Consider the following 24,027-nt stretch of genomic DNA (forward strand, 5'->3'; position numbering starts at 1 on the left):
TGTAAGCTTTGCTTTTCTTGTAGTACCAATATGTATATTAATTTAAAACATTAACTTTTCCCGTTTGTGTATCCGCGCTACTTAACAGTGGTGTAGCTATTAGCTGACTACATCACATATCCTGTGATCCGAATATGCGCTGTCATCGGCTGGCAGGATCACGTGACACGAGCTACGACTGGCTTACAAAAGCGCATCGCAGTCTCGATTACAGTGGTTCGGAAAGTAACGTGCGGTGTTGGGTGGTGGAATTCGAATTTACATTTTTGTAATATGAAAATATGCAGCGTACGTGTTGATGCACATCAAAAATCTTTCCAAAAGGAATTTTCTTCCCTGAGTTTTGTTTTCTAAAGTGCCGGGAAATTCTAAGCCAGTGTATAAAAACATAACCGTTCAAAGGATTGATAAGTTTTACTGTTCCGAGGGAAAATATACCGTCACTTAATAACATGGAAAAAGTGTATTTTTAACCGGGAAATCTGGGAAAAATCCGGGAATTTTTTTTCCTTGTCCATGTATACGCCCGGAAGAAATGGCTGAGATCTTGATTAGTGTATAGTAAATAGTTGGTATGTTGCACATAGTGTTTCCTCAGTCATTTGTAAATTAACTTGAAAATGCTATTTCTTTGAAAATAGTATCTCAATAAAATTGTAAGATAATATTAATACGAACATTAAAAATAGGAAGCGACACAAGAACATATTAGCGATCGATATCTAATTCGTGCAGCATTTTGCAGTAACGACGAGAATACTCCGAGAATTTTTGAAACCTTTGTCTCCTCACTCCTCAGGACTCGTCGATACGGAGTCTATATTTGCGAAGTGCCAAATAAAGTTTCTAGTTTATTCACAGTTATTCTCAGCTGCTTGTAATTTAAGTGGAAAATATTACTGGTATTTATGCTGGACACCACGTGAGCTCATGGACCCGTCTTTTATTTTAAGCCAAATGTGTCACGTTGCGGCGCTTAAGACTTCCTCAGGGGACCGGTCACAGAAGCAGTTATCTGGTGAAATGTCAGATATTGTCAAAAACGACAATATTTGATTGGTACATCTGAAGAAGCCTGTGAGAGAGACAAACACAGGTGTGCGCACAAGTGCCCTCGCACAAACAAACATCAGTGCTAACAATAGACACGTGTTTCATACACAGCACTAACCGAACGCCACAGGATACTTCCACACTAGACGTGACTCGGCATCAAGTATACAGTTCTTATAATCGCAGAGATCGGCTTACATTATTTAAATTTTGCACGACATTATGTGAAGCCAAAGTTTTGACGGCTGCAATTCACCATTGTTACTAGGGTACCAGAGTTGTAAATGGCGGCACAACAACTTGTTGTTTTAGAAGGTTGTAGTGTCAAATCTCATGAAATACTGTTAAATTTTTCTTCTTTTTAAATTTGGTCATCAGACTTTCGTTATTATTTTTATTCAGTTAAGTGATTTAAATGTAATTTTTATACCACATCTTTTTTGTCGTATTGACCTTTTTATTTGCACTTATTTTTCTTCCTCTCGTTTCTTTTTTGTTTGGAACCTGCCTGTTTCAACTATAATCTACAGCCGAGTGCCGAGCAGGACTGCTTGTCGGTTGGTCGAGTGGCAGTTCGTGTAGCCAGTGTGAGGACAGTTTTGAGTTACCGACGAATGACAGTGAGAAATTACAGTTTGGTTTTATGCTGAAACTGAAATTTTTATATCTCGAGTTCGTTCGTAGTGGTTAGCTTTAATCACCACGAGCAAACTGATTGTAATTTCAGTTGTACCACTGGTTGTTAACAGCTATTTTTTCAGATACATTGCATGTCACGAGGTCGTGGTAAGGTTAGAACACGAGTTTAAATTCGGGGCCAAAATATGCATCGTCTGCTGCAGTTCAGTCACTGGTCATTTAAATCGGCTGTCGAGATAGCGTGTCGCATTTCTGCTACACATTTAACGCCATCTGTCAAGTGGCCCACCACGTTTGTGTGTAACATATTACTAAATGATAGCCGGCAGCCGATGTGGCGAGTGACAGACGTCAGCTATCGAGTAATTGTAATTGGACTATAGTTGTGGTGCAATAAAGGACACACAGCTGTGAGGTATCTTACCTACTGCTTTTACATCGGCAGCCGTGAGTGAGTCTGAATACTGAAGAAGAAAATTTGATATGTGATTATTACCTACAATACAGATAATTAATATTGCGACATAGTTGTATTCGTTGTAGGCTGATAGTTGCTTTTCGTATTAGTTTGTATTGCAAAGTATGAGAATGTTGCAGAACAGTAAAATACCGTGCCTGGCGAAACAGCCGTAAACGTATGTAGCGGAGTGGAGTGCCAGCAGACTAATTGTTGACAGTAAGTCTAGGTGTTTCAAAGTGGCTGAAGCTCTCGCATTTACTTTTTTTTTTCAGTCTGACGAAAGAATCTCCCAGCAGAGAAGGCGACCCCGAGCAGCCGAGCCCGGCAGGAGACGGAGATGGGGCCGGAGCCGAGACGGAGAAGGCACTACTGCCCGAGGAGCCACCCTACTTCCCTGAGCAGTGGTACGTAGCTCTGCAGGTCTTACTGCTGGCCTGTGACACTGTCAAAAGATTCGTGGTGTGCACTTTGCTAGTTGTCTTGTACGTTACCAAAATTAATTTCAAACATTGGAAACTCCAGGTAGGAATATCAGTGTAGGAAAAGACGGATTACTACTCACTGTAAAGAAGACACGTCAAGTTGCAAATGAGCAGAATTAAAAGACACTTACATTGAAGCTTTCGGCTTCAGCCTTTATCAGTAAAAGAGAGAGACACGGCATTCGTATAAACGAGCGAACATATCTCGTGCACACGTGATTGCCGACTCTAGCATCTCGGGCCGGAAGGCAACTCTCACGTGGGATGTGAGCAGCAATCTGGAGGACACGGGGAAGGGGAAGGGGTAGTAGTGTGCTGGTGGGGAGAGAGATGAATGCTGTCTGGTGGACTGTGCAGGGACCAGGTTGCGGACAGGTTGTGGGGCGGGGAGGTGAGGCTAAAAGGAATAGAAAAACCCTGTTTATTTGCCGCCCTCTGCCAACGCCGTGCCTCTTGCCATTCTAGTCCCTGCTCACTTCACTAGACAGCACCTGTCTGTCTCCCCACCCATACACTGCTATCCCTTCCCCGTCCCCTCCAGACTGCTGCTTGCATCCCACGTGATAGCTGTCTTCCAGCCCGAGATACTGGAGTCACGTGTGCATGAGGTGTACTTGCTTGTGTGTATGAATGGTGTCCTCTCTCTTTTACTGATGAAGACTGTGGCTGAAAGCTTTATGTAAGTGTATTTTAGTTGTACCTGTCTCCAACTTAACATGTCTTCTTTACAGTAAGTAGCAATCTGTCATTTTCTGAGATTAGTTTCATTATTTTTGTCACAACATTCTCACTGGAAGTTACTACTGGTTCCAACAGCAAAGAAATTCGTGAGTGACTACTTATTTTTCTATATTACATGTGTGAGTGCAGTTTTGGGTCAATCCATACCAAGTGGTCCAGCACTGGTTGCTTAACCATCTCAGAAAAAATTGATATTTGCTGGGTGAATTCCATCATGTTTGGTGGACTCGGAAGGGAAAAAAATTTTGTTATCGTTTAGAAACAGCAGTTATTTTTGTTTCAGGCTGCAAGCATTCTTTCATATTTACAAGCATCTGCAGTTTTTTTAAATTATTCGGCAATGGCTTGCCCCAGACCTTTCAAATAAGAAGCATTTAGTTCAGCACACACTGGAATAGCTGAATGTACTTCTTAATATATTTGTAATAGCTCAAAGTTAATGATTGCTAATAAAAAAAACTGAAATATTGAGCAGTATTTTTCCAAAGAAGGAGTAATTTATTAATGTTAATATTTTTTGTGCTGTTACACTACAAAGTATAGTTGTTTAGAGTATGAATGGTGAGAAACTTACACTTAAAAAAATACACTTCTAAAAAAATGGATTTTTGGATGTTTTCATTCGTTGGCCTGCAATATCTATGTTTGGGGATTAGATAAAAATCTGAAAATTACCCTTAATAGACCTTTATGATTTCAGAGTTCGTTATAAATTTCAACTTTGAGATGCAAAGGGAATTCACGAAGAAGGGAAAAAAAATTACCAATATGAGTGAAAATATCTGTACTAATGGCTAAAGTGTATCAGGTACTACGTAATTTAAGGATATGTATGATCACTTAAAAAAAAACAAACTGATTATGTTATTATGTTCTCACTGCATTTGTTTTTACTGCTTTGTTTGTTAAACGATGGAGAAATATCTTCACTCAGTTTGGGCATTAAGTTAAGAGTTTGCCCAGTCACAGTTGTAAATTCCAGGGGAGACAGCTTCTTCAGCACATTTTTAACAGGCATTCAGGCTTCAAGATTTCAAGTTTTTAACCAAGGTCCTCGGTCCTGGGGGGTGGTAAATGTAACATCTCTGTTTTGACGATCAATATTATCAACTTCTGTAATCCGTCACTGTTCGACATAAACACAAGCTGCTGTGTGAAACATCAGTGGTGCAGGTTTTCCACATTGATGTAGTTCACTGTCAGGTGATGTTGATATGAACTTCCACTTGCGCAAGTTGTGTGACTGACGTTCAAAACAATGAAAACTTTCGGCGCCTCTTATCTACTGACAACTGTCTAACCTTTCCTCCGAGACATTCACATAGAGTTCTTGTATTTCCTCACATTTTACAGAAACATTGGTAATCCCATTCACCTGTTCTTCTCAGAATTGTCTTGGGGTGTCAAGATTTGATTCTCATAGGGTCGCTGCAGACTAGCTGTCGTGACAGTTTGCTTTGTTGTACCCCCGTCACCATTGCACGCATTCTTCCTGTGGGGTGATGCAAAAAAGTACCATTCTGCATCAAGTCCTTGGTCATCTTTGTGAAAGTTGATATTAACAATAATCTTTTTTTTTTTTAATATTAGCTTGCAGTACCATGAGAGTAGATCAGTTTGTTTATGGAAGGGTGGTGCTGTTTCATTTGGTTAGTTAATTGTAGTTGAAAAGTGTGCACTGCTGTAGCGCTGTGTTCAAGGTAGTAACTTCTGACACAAAGAAAAGTTGGCATGAATTAAGCATTTGTCAATTGCCCAGGTTTTCTCTTTTTTTTTTTTCTTGCTTTCAGAAATTTACCCGAAAGGATACATTTTCGGGTTTTCAAAGCTAGCCACCAACACTCCAAAAACTCTTTTAACGGTTTTGTAATTGTCACCTTTCATATTCTGTCTAGTGTCAGCCGTTGTTTGTGTTCTGTATTGGCAGGTATCAAATCACCTCTTCCTGATTCTTCAAACATGTGAAGTAAAGCTTGTTTGCCTGGACAATCTTGACATTTTCCCATGATCATACTGTTGTAACTGTCAATATTGCAAACCAGAACTTCCAAAAGGTCTTTGCAGTCAGCTCTAAGATTGGTCCCATCTATCTTCAACTTTACATTCTGGTGATACAAACAAATGCAAACATTTTGGATGCCAGGTGCCCCTCCAATAATACACCATATCAGTCTCAGCTTGCAGAATTCAAAGTTTTTCATTTTAATGTCAATATTTTCTTTTTTGGTTTCAGTGAATAGTTAATTTAAATTATACAGTATTAACCTATTTTGTTTCTGAACCTTTGTACCATTTTCTTTCACAGAAACACAATCTTTTTACCAGGCATCAAATAGCTGTTATTGTCAACTTCATAAAAACTAATAATCTTTCTATCGTGTTTTTATCTTTGAAATTAGACGCGTTTTTCTCTTTTGCTAACTGTCTTGTGATTTTAATCAAATGTTCTGACACATTAAATTCATCAATAACTTTTCTCGGCTCTAAGAATTTGGTAGTAAACTGATAATCTTAACTTTATCCTCTTTGTTTGAAGTACAACATTTAGCTTTTAGCTTTTCAGTCAAATCATCATATTCGGTCGGAGAAGTTCTAGAAGTCTCATCTGGTTCAGTGCAACTTTTCTTTCGAAATGAAACTTCGAAATTCTTTTCGGCAGTAGTGTACCATTTTCTCAATTATGCATTCAGTGCAAAAGGTCTTTTTTCTTCACGTAATTTTCTAATTTCAGTAGCAGGCGATAAACATAGGATTTCACAAGCTAAATCCACATTTTTTTAATAGTTTCTGCTGAGTCACGAAATTCCTTATCTGAGCTATCACGCTCTCTTTCTTTGTTAATGACAAATGTCTTAGAATAACATGCTGGACACAATGACCTTCCTGGTAAAAAGAACTTTTATTTTTAAAATAATGGTTAAACATTATTTTTCTCAGACCTTTTGTTATGGGTATCCTACGTTTTTTAAAAGAATCCAAGCAAGATGGCCAAAAAGGTGATAAAATTTTTTTAAGCATTTAATTTCACAGTACTTGCAAGTTGAGTTAACCTCTGAGCCAACCCATTAGTAAAACAACACTTTTTCTTCTTTGCTGTAATCTTCAATTAAAGTAATGTCTTTAGGAAACAATCCATACACACTTTTATGGCAAGATTCATTAATAAGAACCCCAATAGAAGACAGAGATTCCATTGTTAAACTGCACACTTCGAAAGCCTGTTGTTAACTCAGTATGAGTGAACAGATGTTGTTGGAAGGGGGAAAACAACACACAGACTTGTATGGGCTTGTCTGTGAGCCTGTACAGACTTGCAGATACTATCTGCTAGCCCATTGGTACATTCTGCAGGGGATTGTTTCGACAATCAATCATTCATTACTGTTTTTTCGTGTGTTTAAATTAATTAATTGAAATAGTTTATTCCTTTAGTCTAGGTATTGAATGGAATAGGAAGAGACCCAAATAACCGGTAGAATTAGATATACCCTCTGCCATCAATCTCATGATGGTTTGTAGAGTATAGATGTAGATACTAAGAAACATATTTTTTACTCATATTTGTAATTTGTTTTTATTTCCCATTGATTCCCTAAGTTGAAATTTATACTGATGTTTGATACTATAAAGGCCTATTAATTGTGTATTTTTCGGATTTTTGTTTGGTCCTCTAACAAAGATATCATAGGCCAAAGAATGGAAACATTCAAAAAAAGTTTTTAACATGGTCTATTTTTTTAAATGCAAGCTTCTCGTTATTGATACTATATAAAAAAAGTAACTATACTGTGCGGTGCAATAGCACCAAAAATAGTAAGCCTGAGAAATTACTCCTTTGGAATAATACTGTTCATTTTTTTTTTAATTTGTAACCAATAAATTTGAGCCATTAAAAATATATTAAGGAATGCATTCATCTAGGTGATCATGGTTTCAGTTTATAGTGCAGTGCATGCTGGACTAAATTGTTCTTATTTGAAAGGTCTGGGGCAACTTGTTACTGAATAATTTAAAAAAAACTGCAGATGCTTGTAAATGCAAAAAAACTGCTAGTGGCCTGAAATAAAAATTCTGCTGTTTCTAAATTATAAACAACATAAAATTTGTAAAAAAATGTTTTGAGCTCATTAAACATTAGAGAATTCACCCAGCAAATATCAAATTTTTCTGAGATGGTTGAGCAACCAATTATTTTTTTTCCTGGACTACTTCTAGGTTTTCCACGTGTCGAAGTGAGAAAAAATTTTATACAGTGAAATAGTCTTTTTTTCCTAAGGGGTAGTCAAGAATTTGCATTTGGAAAGTGATCCTTTGTACTCTAGATAAAAAATGATGATATCTGATATTCGCATTAATGTCACCTGTTTGGAATGCCGTAAGTGGGTGACGTGACTTCGGTGTACCTACTTCGGTGGAGAGCACTGTAATCGTTACGTGCTATATTATTGTACCTCCCGCCATTACAGGCCGTGCCGACGTCGGACTCCTGCCTGCACGTCGTCACAATCGGTGGTATTAGGAAAGACAGTCTCTCTCACTGACTACCGTTGCAGGCCGGGCAAGGTGTGTGCGCTGTGCAACCTGGGTGAGCGCAGCCAGCTGGGACAGGGGGACCTGCTGCAGCTGACGTACTCCCCCGAGGAGCTGGCCGCGCTGTTGAAGGAGCGAAGCGATGCCGGCGCCGAGGGCGGCCTGTCACTGGCGGGCGACGCCGACTCGGTCATCGGCAGCAGCCCTAGCCGCGGGAACGGCCACGCTCCGGCATTCGGAGGCCTCGCGGTGACTGTGCGGCGCCAGAAGAGCATGGCCAAGTGCAAGTGAGTCTGCCGAGTCTGGAGTGTTACTGCCAGTTTGTAGGCTAGTATTTGTATGGCAGTTGGGTTTTATTCCGAAACAGGTATTTCCCGTTTATTTACGTAGATGCTTTGAGAGATACGGAAAGCGGAATAATGCCGTTCAGCAGAATGAGATTTCAGCTACGCAGCAGAATGAGATTTCAGCTACGTGTCACCAGTTTCCCAGCTAAGGCACCGCCGTTCCTTATACACTTTATCTGACGACGACAAAATTTGAACTGACAGCAGCTAGCCACGGTTTTACAACTTCGACAACAGCATCTCGGTCTAACAGAACTGTTCACTACACAGTTTGTCATTTGTCAGCTCAGTGTGACGGAAGTCGGAAGCTGCTAAATTGGTACCGAACAGTGGATGTAGTAGGTTAGCCCAGCCAAATCTGACAAGTTCCGTGCTTGCAAAAGTGACACTGGCCCCAGCGATATCACGTTACAATTGGAAGTTTGACTTATTCTCTGGTGTGGTGCTGAAAATTTGAACTAGTCACTGTAGTCCTCCAGTGTTCTGTGTTGACACTTCCCGTAGGCTCTAAGACATCTGAAAGAAACGCCCCTGCGTGTCCCAGAAGATTGTGAACATTACTTTGCCAGCAGATGACTATCTTTAGAACTTTTTATTTGTCAGAGAAATAGCAGCTAACCAAACCGCGGACACTCTTTCAGATCCTAGCTCGTAGTAATGACAGCACGTCTCATCTCCGGTGACGATGTTCGGAATATAGCTCCTTCGACATTATATCGGGCTGGCAGGTCGTGACAAATTTTCATTTGACGAGTTCGTTGGCCTCTCGTAAGCATCTGCAGGATTCGTCTCGCACACAGTTTGCAGTAACTAAGGTTGCATAACATCTCGTCTGAGACATTACAAGTGACATTAAGCTGTGTACACAATTTTTCGGTCATCGTGGACGAGTTGGCCGAAATGGCAGCCTTTCTTAGGGAGCGGGATCGACTGCAGTCTGGTTTATCGTGCATTTCCTTTTTGTCACTACTAGAACACTGTACCCTCTGTCCCGTGTTACTCGGAACTGTTTGTTAAGCAGTGAGGAATTCAATGACAGACCTCTTGATTTTTATGCGCCTGGATGTCAAAAACTATTATGGAAAATTTCCTTGCTGATGCTGTCTATAGCTGGGCAACAAAACCAACAGGAAATTAGCAGGAAGATTAAAAAATTAGTTCTACACAAGCATAATTTGGCTCTGGCACTCATTCTTCACAAAAGTAGGAAATAACCCTTGTAGTAGCAGTAGTAGTAGTTGGAGTAGTAGGTGTTCAGTCTGAAGGGTGGTTTGATACAGCTCTATATGCTAGTCTGCCCTGTGCAGATTTCTTCCTCTCTTCATAACCACTGTTACATTTTGCCATTTAAACGTACAAATTTGACATACGACCATTTAGACAGATATACTGTACTTTAGGCTCACTCTCCCTCTGTAATTAATCCCCTGCTCCACAAACATCCCTCATTTTAGTTGAGTTGTATGATAAAGCTCATTTTGCACTGATTCACTTGTGGATCTACGTCTAATGCCCTGCAGTATGGCATATAATGGTGAGTGCAGTCCACCCTGATAGGCGCGTGTGCCCCTCTCCCCCTCCCCTCCCACCACACGCACAGGAACTCACACATTGTGAAACATGCTTCTTTTTCATTTCAAATAATAAAATTTGATTCATTAAATATATTTGCAATTTGTTTTTCAACTAGGCAGATATGTACTAGGGCTCATGAAACAAAAACCACCATATTTTTACAACTTCGTTAATCACTAAGGTACAGGAATCTGTATTGTAAATGGAATTACAGTGAATTTTTTCCCCATCAGAACAGCTGATTTATATTGGGGCAGATTCAGTGGTATAACTCCTTTGTGGCTCTTACAAGAAATTACAAATGCATCAGATACATCGAAAGTCTGAATTTTATGCCGTTGTTGCGGCTGTTTGAATATTACACACGTATGGATGTTTATGCTACTCTCTGCAGAAACTAAGATTGCCAAGATGATTTATATGTGGGGTATACTCCACTCTTTGACAGATAGTTGAAAGGAGTAAACCTCTACATTATTTGAACTGCTATTAATGAACTAAATTGCTGAGAAACAACTAGACCTTAAAAAGTGTGTCGTGATTCCAAGTTAGCAACTACTTCACAAAGCCTGTTTTTGTATTTATGTGAAGTTCCTTCCTGCTGTGTGAATATGTAGTGTGCAGATGTATTAATTGTTAAACACATCGTAATAGTTCTCAGAATTGCACAAAAGCTTTTGGATCCTTAAGAATTTGCTCTCGTATAGTGAGTGTGCCTCGGTTTGTGTTCACAGAAATCCTTGCCCCACCAATTCCGTTGAACCAGTGGACGAACTCAGTGTAGTTGGGTACCTCGACGAACCGGATGTGGCGTCCATCTTTGAAGCCTCGGGTGAGTGCTGTTTGACTTTTTTGTGTTAGTGTTGAGTATTTAGCATTCAAAATTACCTTTTTATTTCTCTCTCTCTCTCTCTCTCTCTCTCTCTCTCTCTCTCTCTTTCTTTCCAATTATATTTAATATTGTACCTGCAATTCTCTTGTACAGTATTCTCGCAGGTGAAAAATTGCTGTCGTGCGGTGTTGAGCTACTTCGTTTGTCACTCTGAAATAAAGGTGTACGTTATAATTGTGTGCTGTGTATCAAACATTTGATCTCTTCCCTATGCAGCTACTTGAAAATTGATTACACTTCTCAATGAAGTAGCCGTGACAGCTGATATTTTTCTGTCCACACTCACTTCAATGCATACAGAACCTGTACCACCATTTACTTTGCCATCGTGTGTTGCTCAGACATTACGTTGCATTGTTCTGATTTCGCTTGCCACAGTAGTTAACATGAATGTATGTCCTTTTTGAGTTTACAGTAATTCTGAAAAATGTACAGACACAGTTTTATTGACAAATGTTCTCATTCATTGGTAATCTCCTTTAGTCTCCAATGTCTTAACAGCCGTTGCATCACAGCTGTTGACTCCTTTCTTCTTAAATATGGATGTCCTGTGAGGGTCTACTGATAAAATTTTTTCAACGCACATTGTTAGTTTTGGAAATAATGCTTTTTATAAAATCAGTTAACTCTTACCTCTAAAGTTAATAATGTGCACATTCCCACAGGCCATTTTTACGTCCACCAAGCGTGCGCACTGTGGTCGCAAGGTGTGACACGCTCCGAGGACCTGGTGTTCCGCAACGTGGCGTCGGCCGTGGTGCAGGCGGCCAACCGCCGCTGTTCACACTGCGGCCACTTCGGGGCGAGTGTCGTGTGCAGGGTCGCCAACTGCGGGCGGGCACTCCACTTCCCTTGCAGTGCCGCATCCGGCGCGTTCCAGGAGTGCAAGTCCGTCACAGTGGTCTGCAGCCTCCACTTGGATCAGGTCCCCTTGCTCTGTAAGTCTGCTGCAGTACTCTTCTCCGGTACAAACTTATCGGTACTGACAATTTAAATAGTCGAAGGGCAGAGTGTGCTATTACGAGTGTCGAAATCGCCCTTCCGACTGCCCGCAGTGTCCGGAGAGGGGGCGTGCGTGAGCTGCTTCGGGCTGGGCGACGTCGCGAACCTGGTGATGTGCACGGCGTGCGGACAGCACTGGCACGGCCTCTGCCTGTCGATGGCGCTGCTGCCCGGAGTGCGCGCCGGCTGGCAGTGCCTGGGGTGCCGCGTCTGTCAGGTGTGCCGGCAGCCGGGCGAGGAGGAGTCCAAGATGATCGTCTGCGAGTCCTGCGACAAGGGCTACCACCAGACCTGTCTGCGGCCCGTCGTTACTACCGTCCCCAAGTACGGTTGGAAGTGCAAGGTGCGTACGTGCCCCGTAAATGACGGTGACCTGTCAATACGTCCTCACGTGTGGCATCACTCGTTACGTGGGTGGCATCGGCAGGGTTTTTGTTTTGCGCTCTCCAGTTACAGATATTGATCGTACGTTTTCGTTACAGTGTATCGCCCAGTTCTTTTCGTTACAGTGTATCGCCCAGTTCTTGTCGACAGTGGCTCGGACCGTCTTGTTTACTATACTGGTTTTGATTGAGTAGAGGTGTTGACCCATTAATGAAGGAGTATGGGCGGGGACGTACTAGACCTTTGTTGATCTTTTGTAAATTGCAAATTCTATTGAGAATCACAACAAAGTTGTTGTTCTTTTTTTACTGATCACATAATTTTAAAAATGGAAGATATGGTGGGAGACTGATTTCCAGCACGGCCTCGTGTCTACGTGCGTTGGAAGGTGACATTTGGAAGAACTGAACCTTGAACCTCCGTGGAAAATGCATTTTCTCCTGTAGTTACCTACAAATATAGTTACACGACATTGCTTAGTGTGCTCGTACAGTATTCTAAAAGATAAGTGTCTGGGGAAAATTTCACGATTTGTGTTTCTCGACAGTTGTACAGTAATAGATGAAAGAAAGGTTTGGACAGCCACGGGTTTTTGTGCAATACTAGGCAGTTGTGAGCCTGTGCTAGAGAAACAGTGTGAATCTAGTCATCAGATTGCTCGATCTCCGATACAGAGTATTAATTGAAGGTTAAAGTGTGACAGAGTGCCAGATTGCAAATACAGATAGCACAATCTTAGGATAATTATCTGCCACATATCACTTCTTTCACCTCTGGTAGTTTTGTGGATGTGTAAAATTCCAAGTTGTAGCATGTTTCGGAATCCCCGTTATACTGTCAGCCCCCATATAAATGACTCGATAAGTTTGTTCAGTGGTCAGTGGAAGGCAGCAGCGTACTTTTAACATTAAAGTCACTCAAATGGTGTGGCAATTTTTCTCGAAGACCTGGAAGTCTCAGGGATTTATGTTTTCCCAGGAAAAATCAGGGAAATCTCAGGGAATTCTGCATTTTTACCATAGCATTAAAATTCATTGTTATTGAGTTTTACGAATTACAAGTTTTAAGTTACTAAATATTTCAAAGTGTGTTAACTACACGAATATTATTCCATATAAATTGTTGATGTTTAAAAACTGCAGTTAAACTATTCCTTATGGCTGAGATGAGATGAAAGAAAAGTTGTGATTGTTTTTGTGCTACCCCCCTCCCCACCACATACACCCCCCCCCCCCCCCCCCTCTCAAGATTGAGTAGCCACCCTGCTCAGAGTATTGTCCATAATTAGGGGTGGGTGACCTGAAACACTCAAAAATATTACTTGACAAAGAGAACTGTGGACCTGGCCTCAGTGGCATGTTTGCCTAGGTACAGTGGCAGTGTGTGCCATTAGCTCACAGAAAGTGTATTCCCCGATTAGTGGGCAGCTCGGCCGTCGAGGTCGCTCGACACTTCTCGATCGAGTGAACGACAAAATTGCAAAACTGCCAGCGGGGAAGCGTTGTCGGATGCCTGCAGAATTGCCTTCGCGAGTGAAGAAAGGTCAGACACACAGTACTGTCGTTAGTAGAATTTGAGTATTTACTGAAAGGAGGAGAGCTATGTTTTTAGAAATAATTGTGGAAGAGTAAATTTTCTGTGCTAATTTTTATTGTTTATTTGGCATTCGCAAAAATTTGTCCTGTGCGATTTGCAATTTTTTATGCCTGTTACCTCAAGTAGGTACCGAGTCAATTGCTACTCTCACTCGTGTTTAACGTGTAACGTTTTGCTCCCCCGACAGTGCTGCCGCGTGTGCTCGGACTGCGGGTCACGCACGCCGGGTGCCGGCCACTCGTCGCGCTGGCACGCCCACTACACGGTGTGCGACTCCTGCTACCAGCAGCGCAACAAAGGCTTCTGTTGCCCGCTGTGCCGACGCGCATACCGCGCGGCAGCCTACCGTGGGATGGTGCCGTGCAGTCTCTGCAGAAAGTGAGCCACATTATTATTATTATTATTATTATTATTATTATTATTATTATTATTAACATCATCATCATCTAAATACCCTCCGCCTGCGGCGCGCTCCCTCTCCTGTCCCCGCCCTGTGCTGCGGTCACGTGGTGGAACAGATTGCGACGGCGTCTGAGATGACGTCAGAGTGACGGCTCTGTCCACCGTGGTCGTCACAACTATACGTTCGCTCGATTTACTCTTAATTAACCCAATCGCTGGTTCCCAAGCCTTGCTAAGATTATAGCCACAGTCACGGTTTACGAGGTTGTCATTGGTGCGAATTTCGATGGCCTCTCTAACAACGCTGTCCCAGTATCTCGATGTCTGTACCAGAATCCTCGTGCGTTCATACTCTGTAGCGTGATTTTCTGACAAACAATGTTCAGCGACCGCCGACTTGCTTGGATACATCAGTCGAGTGTGCCTCTGGTGTTCACGGCATCGATCCTCTACGGTACGCATCGTCTGACAAATATACGACTTGCCACATTGACACGGAATCTGGTACACGCCGGCCTTCCTCAAACCGAGGTCATCTTTGGTGCTCCCCACCAGTGCACGAGTTTTATTTGGAGGAGGACAAAGCACAGTACCGACCCGGTGTTTCTTCAAAATGCGGGCGATTTTCCTCGAGAGTGCGCCTGTATATGGAATAAATGCAGTGCCTACCTTGTCCCTCGCGATTTGATTATATTGTAATTAATTAAAAAGAAATAACTCTCCAAAAGTTTAAGCACTTTACAATTATGGCTCCGAGTCGAGTCGTCCAATAATTATACTACTCTTATTGTCACGATCTCTATTGTGGGCCAGTCGTGAGCACTTCTGACTGGGATCTGGTGGTGTTCCTCAGATTTCACGTGTCTCTGTATTCGTAAAGTGGCTCGTTCCTCTAAGTCTGCAGTGGATCTAGTTTAACTGTAGCGAAATAGGCGTCCGTAGGCAGCCAGTTGTCAGTCCACTGCTCTCGTGTAGGGAGAGGTCCTTTTTGCCGGCACGTGTTGATTTATGGCCAGTATTACACTATCAAATTTCTTTGTCCAATATCTTTGTCAAAGATATTTGATAGTGTAATAGGGACTTTGTCAAATGTCGTCCAATATTTGATCAAATCTACGGCCTTGCTGTATATTTGATCAAAGAAACCGCTTGTCTTCTGTTCACTGCAATGTGACATGTTACCACATGGAGCGCTAGCATCGCTGCAGCGTACTGTCGTCTGTAGTGTTTTTATAACCATTGCCGGTAAATACAATTGGTGTGTGCCGACAACTACAAAATTAATAGAGATGTCTGAAGCTGATGAGGCACTTTACAACGTGAGGCATCCTGAATACAAAAATAGACTAAGAAGATTGGAGACCTAACCTGATCTAACCTAACCTAACATAACATAACCCTCTCCTGTAGCAAGGAATGGGAGTGATATAGAGCCTGTCTTCAGAAGATGTAGCAGTTCTTAAGTGAATATTGTGCTTTGTGATTTGAGGATACACTTCATTGAGCACATACAGAAATGTATGCTCATCCATTCTTAATTAATTGATGTACGACTTGACGTCTTCCACTGTAAGCTCACGTAACAAGTTTTGTTGAATGCTTTTATCGTGTCGTCGTAAAACCCACGGCTTCACCCAGATTAGATTAGTTTTTCGTTCCATAGATCCGTGCTGAGGAGAGCCTCGTGGATGTGGAACATGTCGATTTTTTTTAAGCTGAAATAACAATACTAATAGTGTGAATAAATACAATACATCATTTGTTTCTATTAAAAATTTCGCCAATGGAGTAGAAGGAGTTGGCCAGTAGTAAGTCTTTCAGGCTCCTTTTAAACTGATCTTTATTTCTAACTAAATTTTTTATGTTTCCTGGCAAATTATTGAAGATGAGTGTTCCTGAGTAGTGGACCCCTTTTTGAACTAAAGTAAGTTGGTTGGTTTGTGGGATTAAAGGGACCAGACTGCGATGGTCATCGGTCCCTTTTTCCAAATACTAAAAACACCCACAGAGAATAAAAACGAGTAACAGAATAGATCACAGACGCTTTTAAGTCCTTGTGCAGATCATTTTTGTTCCTGGTATTGTATGTATGAACTGAGTTGTTTGTTGGAAAAAATGATATATTATTTACGACAAATTTCATTAAGAAGTAAATATACTGAGAGGCAGTAGTTAGTATACCCAGTTCTTTGAAGAGGTTTTTGCAGGAGGTCCGTGAATTTACTCCACAAATAATATGTATTACACGCTTTTGGACCTTGAAAACTTGTTTGACTTCAAGATTTACCCCAAAATATTATCTCATATGACATTATGGAATGAAAGTATGCAAGCTTTTTCATTTTTATGTTTCCTATGTCTGCTAACACTCGAATTGCAAATACAGATTTGTTAAGGCCTTTCTGCAGTTCTGTGGTGTGCTCCTCCCAACTGAATTTATTATCAAGTTGTAATCCCAGGACTTTTAAGACTGTCAACCTCGTATGTATGGTTCCATTTTTTCCCCCACTTCTTTCTCGCACGTGCACACAATGCAATTGGAGTACGTAGAACTGCTGCGGTTAGTAACAACTTGTTGTCAGCCATCTTGAACTTTGATGAAAAATTTGATGACAATGTAATACCCCCTCTAGCGCTACGTCAAAGATCTTTGTCAAATATATTGGATGGTTGATAGTGTAATACCGGCCTATACCACACTGGGCTAACGTTTTCAGAAGCACAGAAATACATTGTTGAAGCTGACATTTTCACAGTTGACAGTTTTCCTCTCTGAGCTGTGCCAATATCGAGGATGTGGATCATCTCATTCCGCGAATGACACATTACACCTCAATGTGACAACTTTTTCGTTAAAATTTTTTAAATAGGACCTATTCTTCTTGTTTGTAAGTCAGATTCCCATCTTGTCAGATAATTTTACTTTCGTTGTGAAGTATCCTCGAGTGCCACTGAGGCTATACTTTGCTGAACTCCGTCATTTTCTGCCAGTATAGTTGTGCCGAAAAGAGCACGACATCTTCTAGAAAGCGGAACTGTGGGCTAAATGTGCAGAGGGTAGTCTTCACAATCGGAGGTAAGATTAATATGAGGTTTCTACTCTCTACATCTTTTGTGTGTTTGCGATTGTTATTTTTAAAGGTAGTGTCGGCAAGAGATTGCTCTCTCTTCGCAGGTAACTGCTCCTCACTAGTTAAAATCATACAACAATCTTTATTCGATATAACTGCAGCGGTAATGGCTGAAACCTGTTATCACCTGTTATTGGCTAATGCTCATCAGTTTGTCATAAGAGTTACTTGATAATCCAATTTTGTTCTGAATTTTTAATTTTGCCTACATATAAAAGTATCCACCCAGTTTATTTGTACCATTTTACGTAAAGAACTGACACATTTTATCATTCGCCCAGCACTAGGCGCAGATGGGACTGTGACACACACAAAATATTGTCATGTAGAAGAAGGTGTAAGTAGATGAATGACGAACACTAACTTCACTTAACAAAGGTGTATTCAGCACTTGCACATACAAGAGCGCAGAACAAACTGCCTCCGGCCAGAACACATACGGTATATATACAGTTACAGAACATTCCAGTACAATGATTCTTGGCATTTGTGGATACTTCTAGAATGTACTCGAACCGAATGTAGAAATTAAAATCTTACAGTTCAGGTGAGTTTTGAACTCGCGACCCTCCGTGCTACAGTTTAGTATCGTAACCACTACATCACGGTGAATGTGCTACTCAGCTTCTTCTCCCTCTTTAAGAGAACAGCGTCTCGGTGTTACGTCCTGGTCCGGGAACGAGTCATCGATCCTCCGTACTCCGACTCCCGATGACTGATGCTCGCCCTGGTGGTGATCTTAGAACTTCTTTTGCCACTACGCTCTTTGTCACCTTTCCACCTGTTGCCTGTCGCTGGAGCTTCGGATTTACCCTGGGTGGCAGGATCCTTGTAGGGCTTCATTCAAAGGACGTGGACCTTATCTCTGATCTTTCGTCGTCTCACGTCGGGGTCGAAATCTTCGACATCGTAAGTAACATCAGACAACTGTGTTGCACCTTATAAGGTCCAAAGTAGCACCTGAGGAGCTTCTCGGAGAGACAAACCTTCTGAAGAGGAGTGAAGATTCAGACGAGGTCACCAGGCTGGTAGACAACAGGGCAGTGGCTCGCGTCATACCTTCGGCAATCGTTTTCTTGAGCCTGCAGCGTGCAGAGTCGAGCTAACTGAAGAGACTCCTCAGCTATGGTGAACACCTGGCCAATGTAGTCGTCGTCCACGTCATCGGGATGTAACAGAATCACAGTGTCCGTCGTCGTAGTCGCCTCACGCCCGTGCACCAGGAAAAACCACCCACCCACACACACACACACACACACACACACACACACACACACACACACACACACGAGACCACTGTCTCTGGCTGCTGGGGCCAGACTCTAAGCTGCATTTGCATGAATGTGTACATATATGTTGCCTATTTCAGAAGAAGGACTAAGTTCATGTTTTAGTAATCTTTTTGTTGTACCTGTCTGAAACTAAATGTTTTCCTTACAAGTATATTAGGTGTGACAAAAGTGGAAAGAGGCAGCTTAGCCTGTGTTATTGAACAACTATTTTTTGTGTCACATTGTTGCGTGAAGTTTTTTGGCTTCGAATTATACTCGATACCAATATGAAATTTTATAAAAATTGATTGCCTGTGCAACAGTGGGCAAGCAGCTCAGAAGAATATATGTGTGGAGGAGGTAGGGACAGGAAAACAGTCCTCCCCCTATCTCTCTTCTGCCCTGCAACAACCCAGGGATGGGATTATGGGTCATCTAAAAAATACTGTGTTACCAGTGTTCTTGATTGTCAGCCTTGTTGTGTCATTGTTAACTGATTATGGCCTCAGTTTCTTCTGTTTTTTATTTACAACTGCGGTGCCAAAGAGGAAAACTGTAGTGAAATGTGAATGTACGTATCAGAACCACATTAAAAACAAGAAATGGGTAAGAAAACCCTTCTATTGGCTATGTTTTAACCAAATAAAATGAAATGTGCATTGTAAAGAAAAAAAAAAAAAAAAAGATTAACCAATGCTCTGAAGAAGCGGGACAATGTAATATATTTACATCGGCCAGACCTCTTCGTGATAATCACAGCTACAATTTTCAGGTTGTCGCGTCATGAAAATGTTTCTAAATCAGCGCGCACTATCCCATGTAGACCACATTGCTGGAGTCACAGTCAGCCGCAGACAGTACAGGTGTGTTCCCGCACTGTGCCGAAAGGCAAATATGGTAGGTCTGTTGCGAAGACCGACAGAAAACTACACTTAGAAGTATTTTGTTCAGAGCAGAAATATTTCGCTCAGAGCAGAAATAAATGCAGACATTTGGGCAGTACAAATTTAGTAGCTACACAGATTTTCAGAATCTGTCTTACTCGTTTTGTCAGATCTCATACAAAATATTTTACGGTGGAGTGCAAGAACCCTTCTGTAGTAAACTGGACTGAGCTGATTTATTCTGACGAAACTTGCCAGAGCGTGAATACATGGTTAGAGACATACTGATATGCTGTGACAACTAATTCCTTTATGTTGATATTGGAAGCGGTCTCATTTATTTTCTGTCGTACTTTGTACCCAGCAAGTTTGTAGTTATTCATCTTTTATCTTTTCTGTTGTAAACAGCTAAAACTTTTAAAACACTGAGAGAGCAAATGTACTTTTAAGTATGGTAAAAAATTAAAAAATTGCGAAAACAATAAACTTCTCTGTAGATTTCATTAGATAATAATGATACGTGCCTGTCGTAAGCTATTTTCGTTGTTCTGATATTGCTGAATTTTTAGTTTTCAAGAATTGTGAAATAAAAACAGGTTTATAAAAATATATTACTTAATAGTTTGATGTCTGTAATCATAAATGAAACTTCTGTGTATAGGGTATTACATCATAGTATTTAAGCTCAGCCTTCACTAATTAATTTTTTTTTGTATTCTCTTGCAACTGTCCTGTGCAGCAGGAGTACCTGCTACGTACTGAGCATTATCAATTTGCAGAAAACTACCAAATGTTGATAGCTGCTTTGTATTTCATTGCAACTACAAAATGTTACAAGGTGTACAACTTTGCGTCCGCCATTTGGCGACAGCGGTAAGTAGCGGTTGAAAGAAACAGATCGCAGACATCAGGCAGTTAGCTTGGACCTCAGTCAACATAACCTCATTGAACCATTAGTTGATTTTTGTCTGCATCATAAAGTTGTTCTCCCTTGAAAATATCAGTTTACGAGCATAATTCTCGTCATTTGTGGGAGTTGTTACTGTTCTGCTTCACTATGAAGAAAACAGCAGCTGAGTCTCATCGAATGCTTTTAAATACGTAGGGTAAGGACACTATTAGTGAAAGAACGTGTCGTGAGTGGTTTCAACACTTCAAGGACGGTGGTTTTAACGTCGTAGACTAGCGTAGTGGTGGTGGAAGAGAGAATGTTTTCGAAGATGCAGAAGTGGAGACATTTCTGAGTGAAGACTCGCGTCAAACTCTAGAAGATTATTGAAAACATCTCAAGGCTATGGGCATGATTCAGAAAGAAGGAACTTGGGTCACGTGTGAGCTGGAAGCGAGAGACGTTGAACGGTGTTTGTGTGTTTGTGAACAGTTGCTTCAGAGGCAAAAACGGAAGGGATTTCTGCACCACATCGTGATCGGGGACGAAAAATAGGTTCGTTACGATAACTGTAAATGCAAAAAATTATGGGGATATCCCGGCCACGCTTCCATGTCAACAGCCAGACCGAATATTCACAGCTCCAAGATCGTGCTCTGCATTTGGTGGGACCAGCTTGGCGTCGTGTACTGTGAGGTGTTAAAACCAAGTGAAACAATCACAGGAGCTCATTATCGAGCGCAGTTAATGCGTTTGAGCAGAGCATTAAAAGACAAACGGCCGCAATACAGCTAGAGGCACAATAAAGTGATTTTGCAGCACGACAACGCTCGACTCCACATTGCAAAAAGAGGTGAAAACGTACTTCGAACCGTTAAAATGAGAAGCCCTACCCAACCCACCGTATTCTCCAGACATTGCTCCCTCTGAGTATCACCTTTTTAGATCAATGGCGCTTGGTCTGGCTGACCAGCACTTCCGATCTTATGAAGAAGTCACAAATTGGATCGATTCATGGATCGCTTCAAAATGTGAACCTTTTTTTTTTACGCGGGATTCGTACACTGCCCAAAAGATGGGAGAAAGTAGGGGCCAGCAATGGAAAATACTTTGAATGATACATGTGTAACCAATTTGTTTCATTAAAGCCTCAAATGTTGGGGAAAAAAATGGTGGAAGCAAGGTTGTGTACCTTGTTGTTGAACCACATGCATAGTTGGGAGTTTCTTTAAAGTAATAAATTGAACACAGAAATTGAAAATTTATTTTGCCAAAATAATCAAGTCTATAGTACCCACATATTATTGCTTCTTCTCCCTGTTCTTCTTCTTGATTTCTAAGGAACTGAAAAGATCCTCTGGCAGTCTGACATGTTGCCCTAAGTACTTCTGTTTTAATTTCATTTAGCCATGTACTGTGGGCTTCCTTCTCCCCAAATATTCTTAAAACCACTTGACTCTTTTTCATTCTCATCAAATGCTGTACTCATCAAAGTCTTTTGAAATTTAGAAAAAGAATTGATTCTGTTTACAAATGTCGACAAAATAATAATAATGTATCGCACAGATAAGTGTATCGCACAGTCAACAGAAAGAAAAGATGTTTAAATTACAAATTTAAGGTTATAAGGGATAAGAATGGCAGTATGATTATTCAACCAAGCAAAATTTTACCAACAAATAAGGAATATTTTAACCATCTACTGAATTGTTCTGATCCAGAATCACCAATTACAAACTCCAATAATGACCAAATTCCAGAATCCTGGTATGGTGAGGAGGGGGAAGATAAGACACCTAAAAAAGGGCAAGGCTGAGATGATAAAGTATGAAGGATAAACACTGCATAGATGTTTGTTTCACCTGATACAGGTAATCTGGAAAACTGAGACTATACTAACAGAATGGAAAGAATGACTAATAGTAATGGCATGAGAGAGAGAGAGAGAGAGAGAGAGAGAGAGAGAGAGAGAGAGAGAGAGAGAGACTTCAGAAACTACAGGGGAAAATAGTCAGTAGTCAGTTAACACAGTCTGTAAAATTATGATCGAGGATTTTTAAGCTGTAATGGCTCTCACTTTGCCGGGCTCGGCTTAACAAGCATGGGCCAAAGGCTTCAGGGCTCGTGACAACTGAGCTGTGAAATGAGAACACTAATGGGGCATGTGTGAAGAAAAGCTGGAGGGGGTGCCTTCTGTGCTTGCCCCTCCAGCCATCAATTTTCCTGCTCTCTAGTATAGTCCAAAGTTTCATACCTTTCAATAATCGATACCTTAGTCAGTTACTTTTCAGTGCTAATTATGCAGTATAATTCACTATGTACAGTACAGGGCTAAGTGAGAAAGTAGCAAGGCTACAAACCCAAACGTTTATGATTCGGTCCTTGATGGGTCTGACGATTTTTTCAAACACTTATCATTTGCTTCAAATCTGGCAGCGATTTGTACACTGGACAGCCAAAACATTATGACCACTGCCCACTGTGAGGTCATATGCTGCCTGGTGGTATTGCGGGCTCATGACGTGCTACAAAAAGGTCCTAAGTGCAGCAGAGACAGATGAGGGATCACTCTAGTGAATATATGGTCTACAATGGAGAAATCCACTGAGGTAAGCGACTTTGTCAAAGGACAGATTATTGTTATGCAAAGCCTACGAATGAGTGTATCGAACACGGTGAAGCTGGTCGAATGTTCACAGAAAGAGGTAGGAGGACAGAGAAAGTATGACTAGGTGGTAAGGGGTCGGATGTCCACGACTCTTCACAGAACATTGGGTTTGGAGGCTTATCTGCTCTGTAAAGTATGCTAGGTGGTGGCGTGTGGCATCTCTGTCGAAAGAGCGCAATGCTGATGCACACAAGTGTTTCGGAGCACACCGTTCATTGTACATTGTCGAACACGGAGCTCCGCATCAGACACTCCTACACGTTCACACGTCGACCCAGCGACTTCATCAATTACTATTGCAGTGGGCACGGGACCGTCGGGATTCGACTGTCGATCGACGGAAACCTGCCGGCTGTTTGGGTGAATCACATTTTTGCTATACTAGGTCATTTGTCGTCTGCACAAATGCCACCATTGAGGAAACGGCAGCTCGAAATGTGCAGTGCGCTGGTGAAATCAGTATTATGCTACGGGAAACCTTCCGATTCGTTTGCATGGGACCTGTGGTAGTAATTGAAGACACGCTGACACCTGCAAACTATGGTGGTGTCACCTTTCAGCAGTATAATTGTCCTTGTCTCGGAGCCAGAACCGTGTTACGGTTTTTTGAGGAGCATTATAGTGAACTCACGTCGATGTCTTAGTGACCAAATTCACCCGATGTAAATCCTGCGGTACCCATCGGGGTTACTATTGCGTATTCAAATCGGCGGCCCGTTACTAGTGGGACTCGGATGACCTGTGTGTAGACATCTAATGCCACAAACCTACCGACAAACTGTTGTATCCATTATACACAGAATCCGTGATGTATTTTGTTTCAAAGACAGGAAAAACAGCTATTAAACAGGTGGTCGTAGTGATTTGGGCTGTCAGTGTATATGTGAAAAATGCCAACTTGCACTGTAGTTTGGGCTTGACATTACAGTTTACAATCTGTTTATGACTGATTGATAGACTCAGGTTGGAGGAAGGTGAGGATGTATCACTGTGCCCAGGAAGGCTCTATGAATTTCAGACTCAGAATGGCTTTAGTTCAGCCTTATGCTAAGTAATGAGAAAATTAAAAATAGAGAAATAT

General features: G+C 41.4%; 1 protein-coding gene across 1 annotated transcript in view; it reads left to right on the forward strand.

Annotated features, from left to right (window-relative positions):
- LOC126109551 (histone-lysine N-methyltransferase 2C-like) overlaps window positions 1-24,027 on the forward strand; it is a 417,507-nt gene that overhangs the window by 32,702 nt on the left and 360,778 nt on the right. Inside the window, exons 4-9 of the mRNA XM_049914567.1 lie at window positions 2,425-2,556; window positions 7,929-8,192; window positions 10,562-10,659; window positions 11,385-11,657; window positions 11,775-12,064; window positions 13,889-14,079. Of these exons, the coding sequence (XP_049770524.1) occupies window positions 2,425-2,556; window positions 7,929-8,192; window positions 10,562-10,659; window positions 11,385-11,657; window positions 11,775-12,064; window positions 13,889-14,079 (1,248 nt within the window). The remainder of the gene's footprint in view (window positions 1-2,424; window positions 2,557-7,928; window positions 8,193-10,561; window positions 10,660-11,384; window positions 11,658-11,774; window positions 12,065-13,888; window positions 14,080-24,027) is intronic.

The sequence above is a fragment of the Schistocerca cancellata genome, chromosome 12 (assembly GCF_023864275.1).
Source record: "Schistocerca cancellata isolate TAMUIC-IGC-003103 chromosome 12, iqSchCanc2.1, whole genome shotgun sequence".
Classification (NCBI taxonomy): Eukaryota; Metazoa; Arthropoda; class Insecta; order Orthoptera; family Acrididae; genus Schistocerca; species Schistocerca cancellata.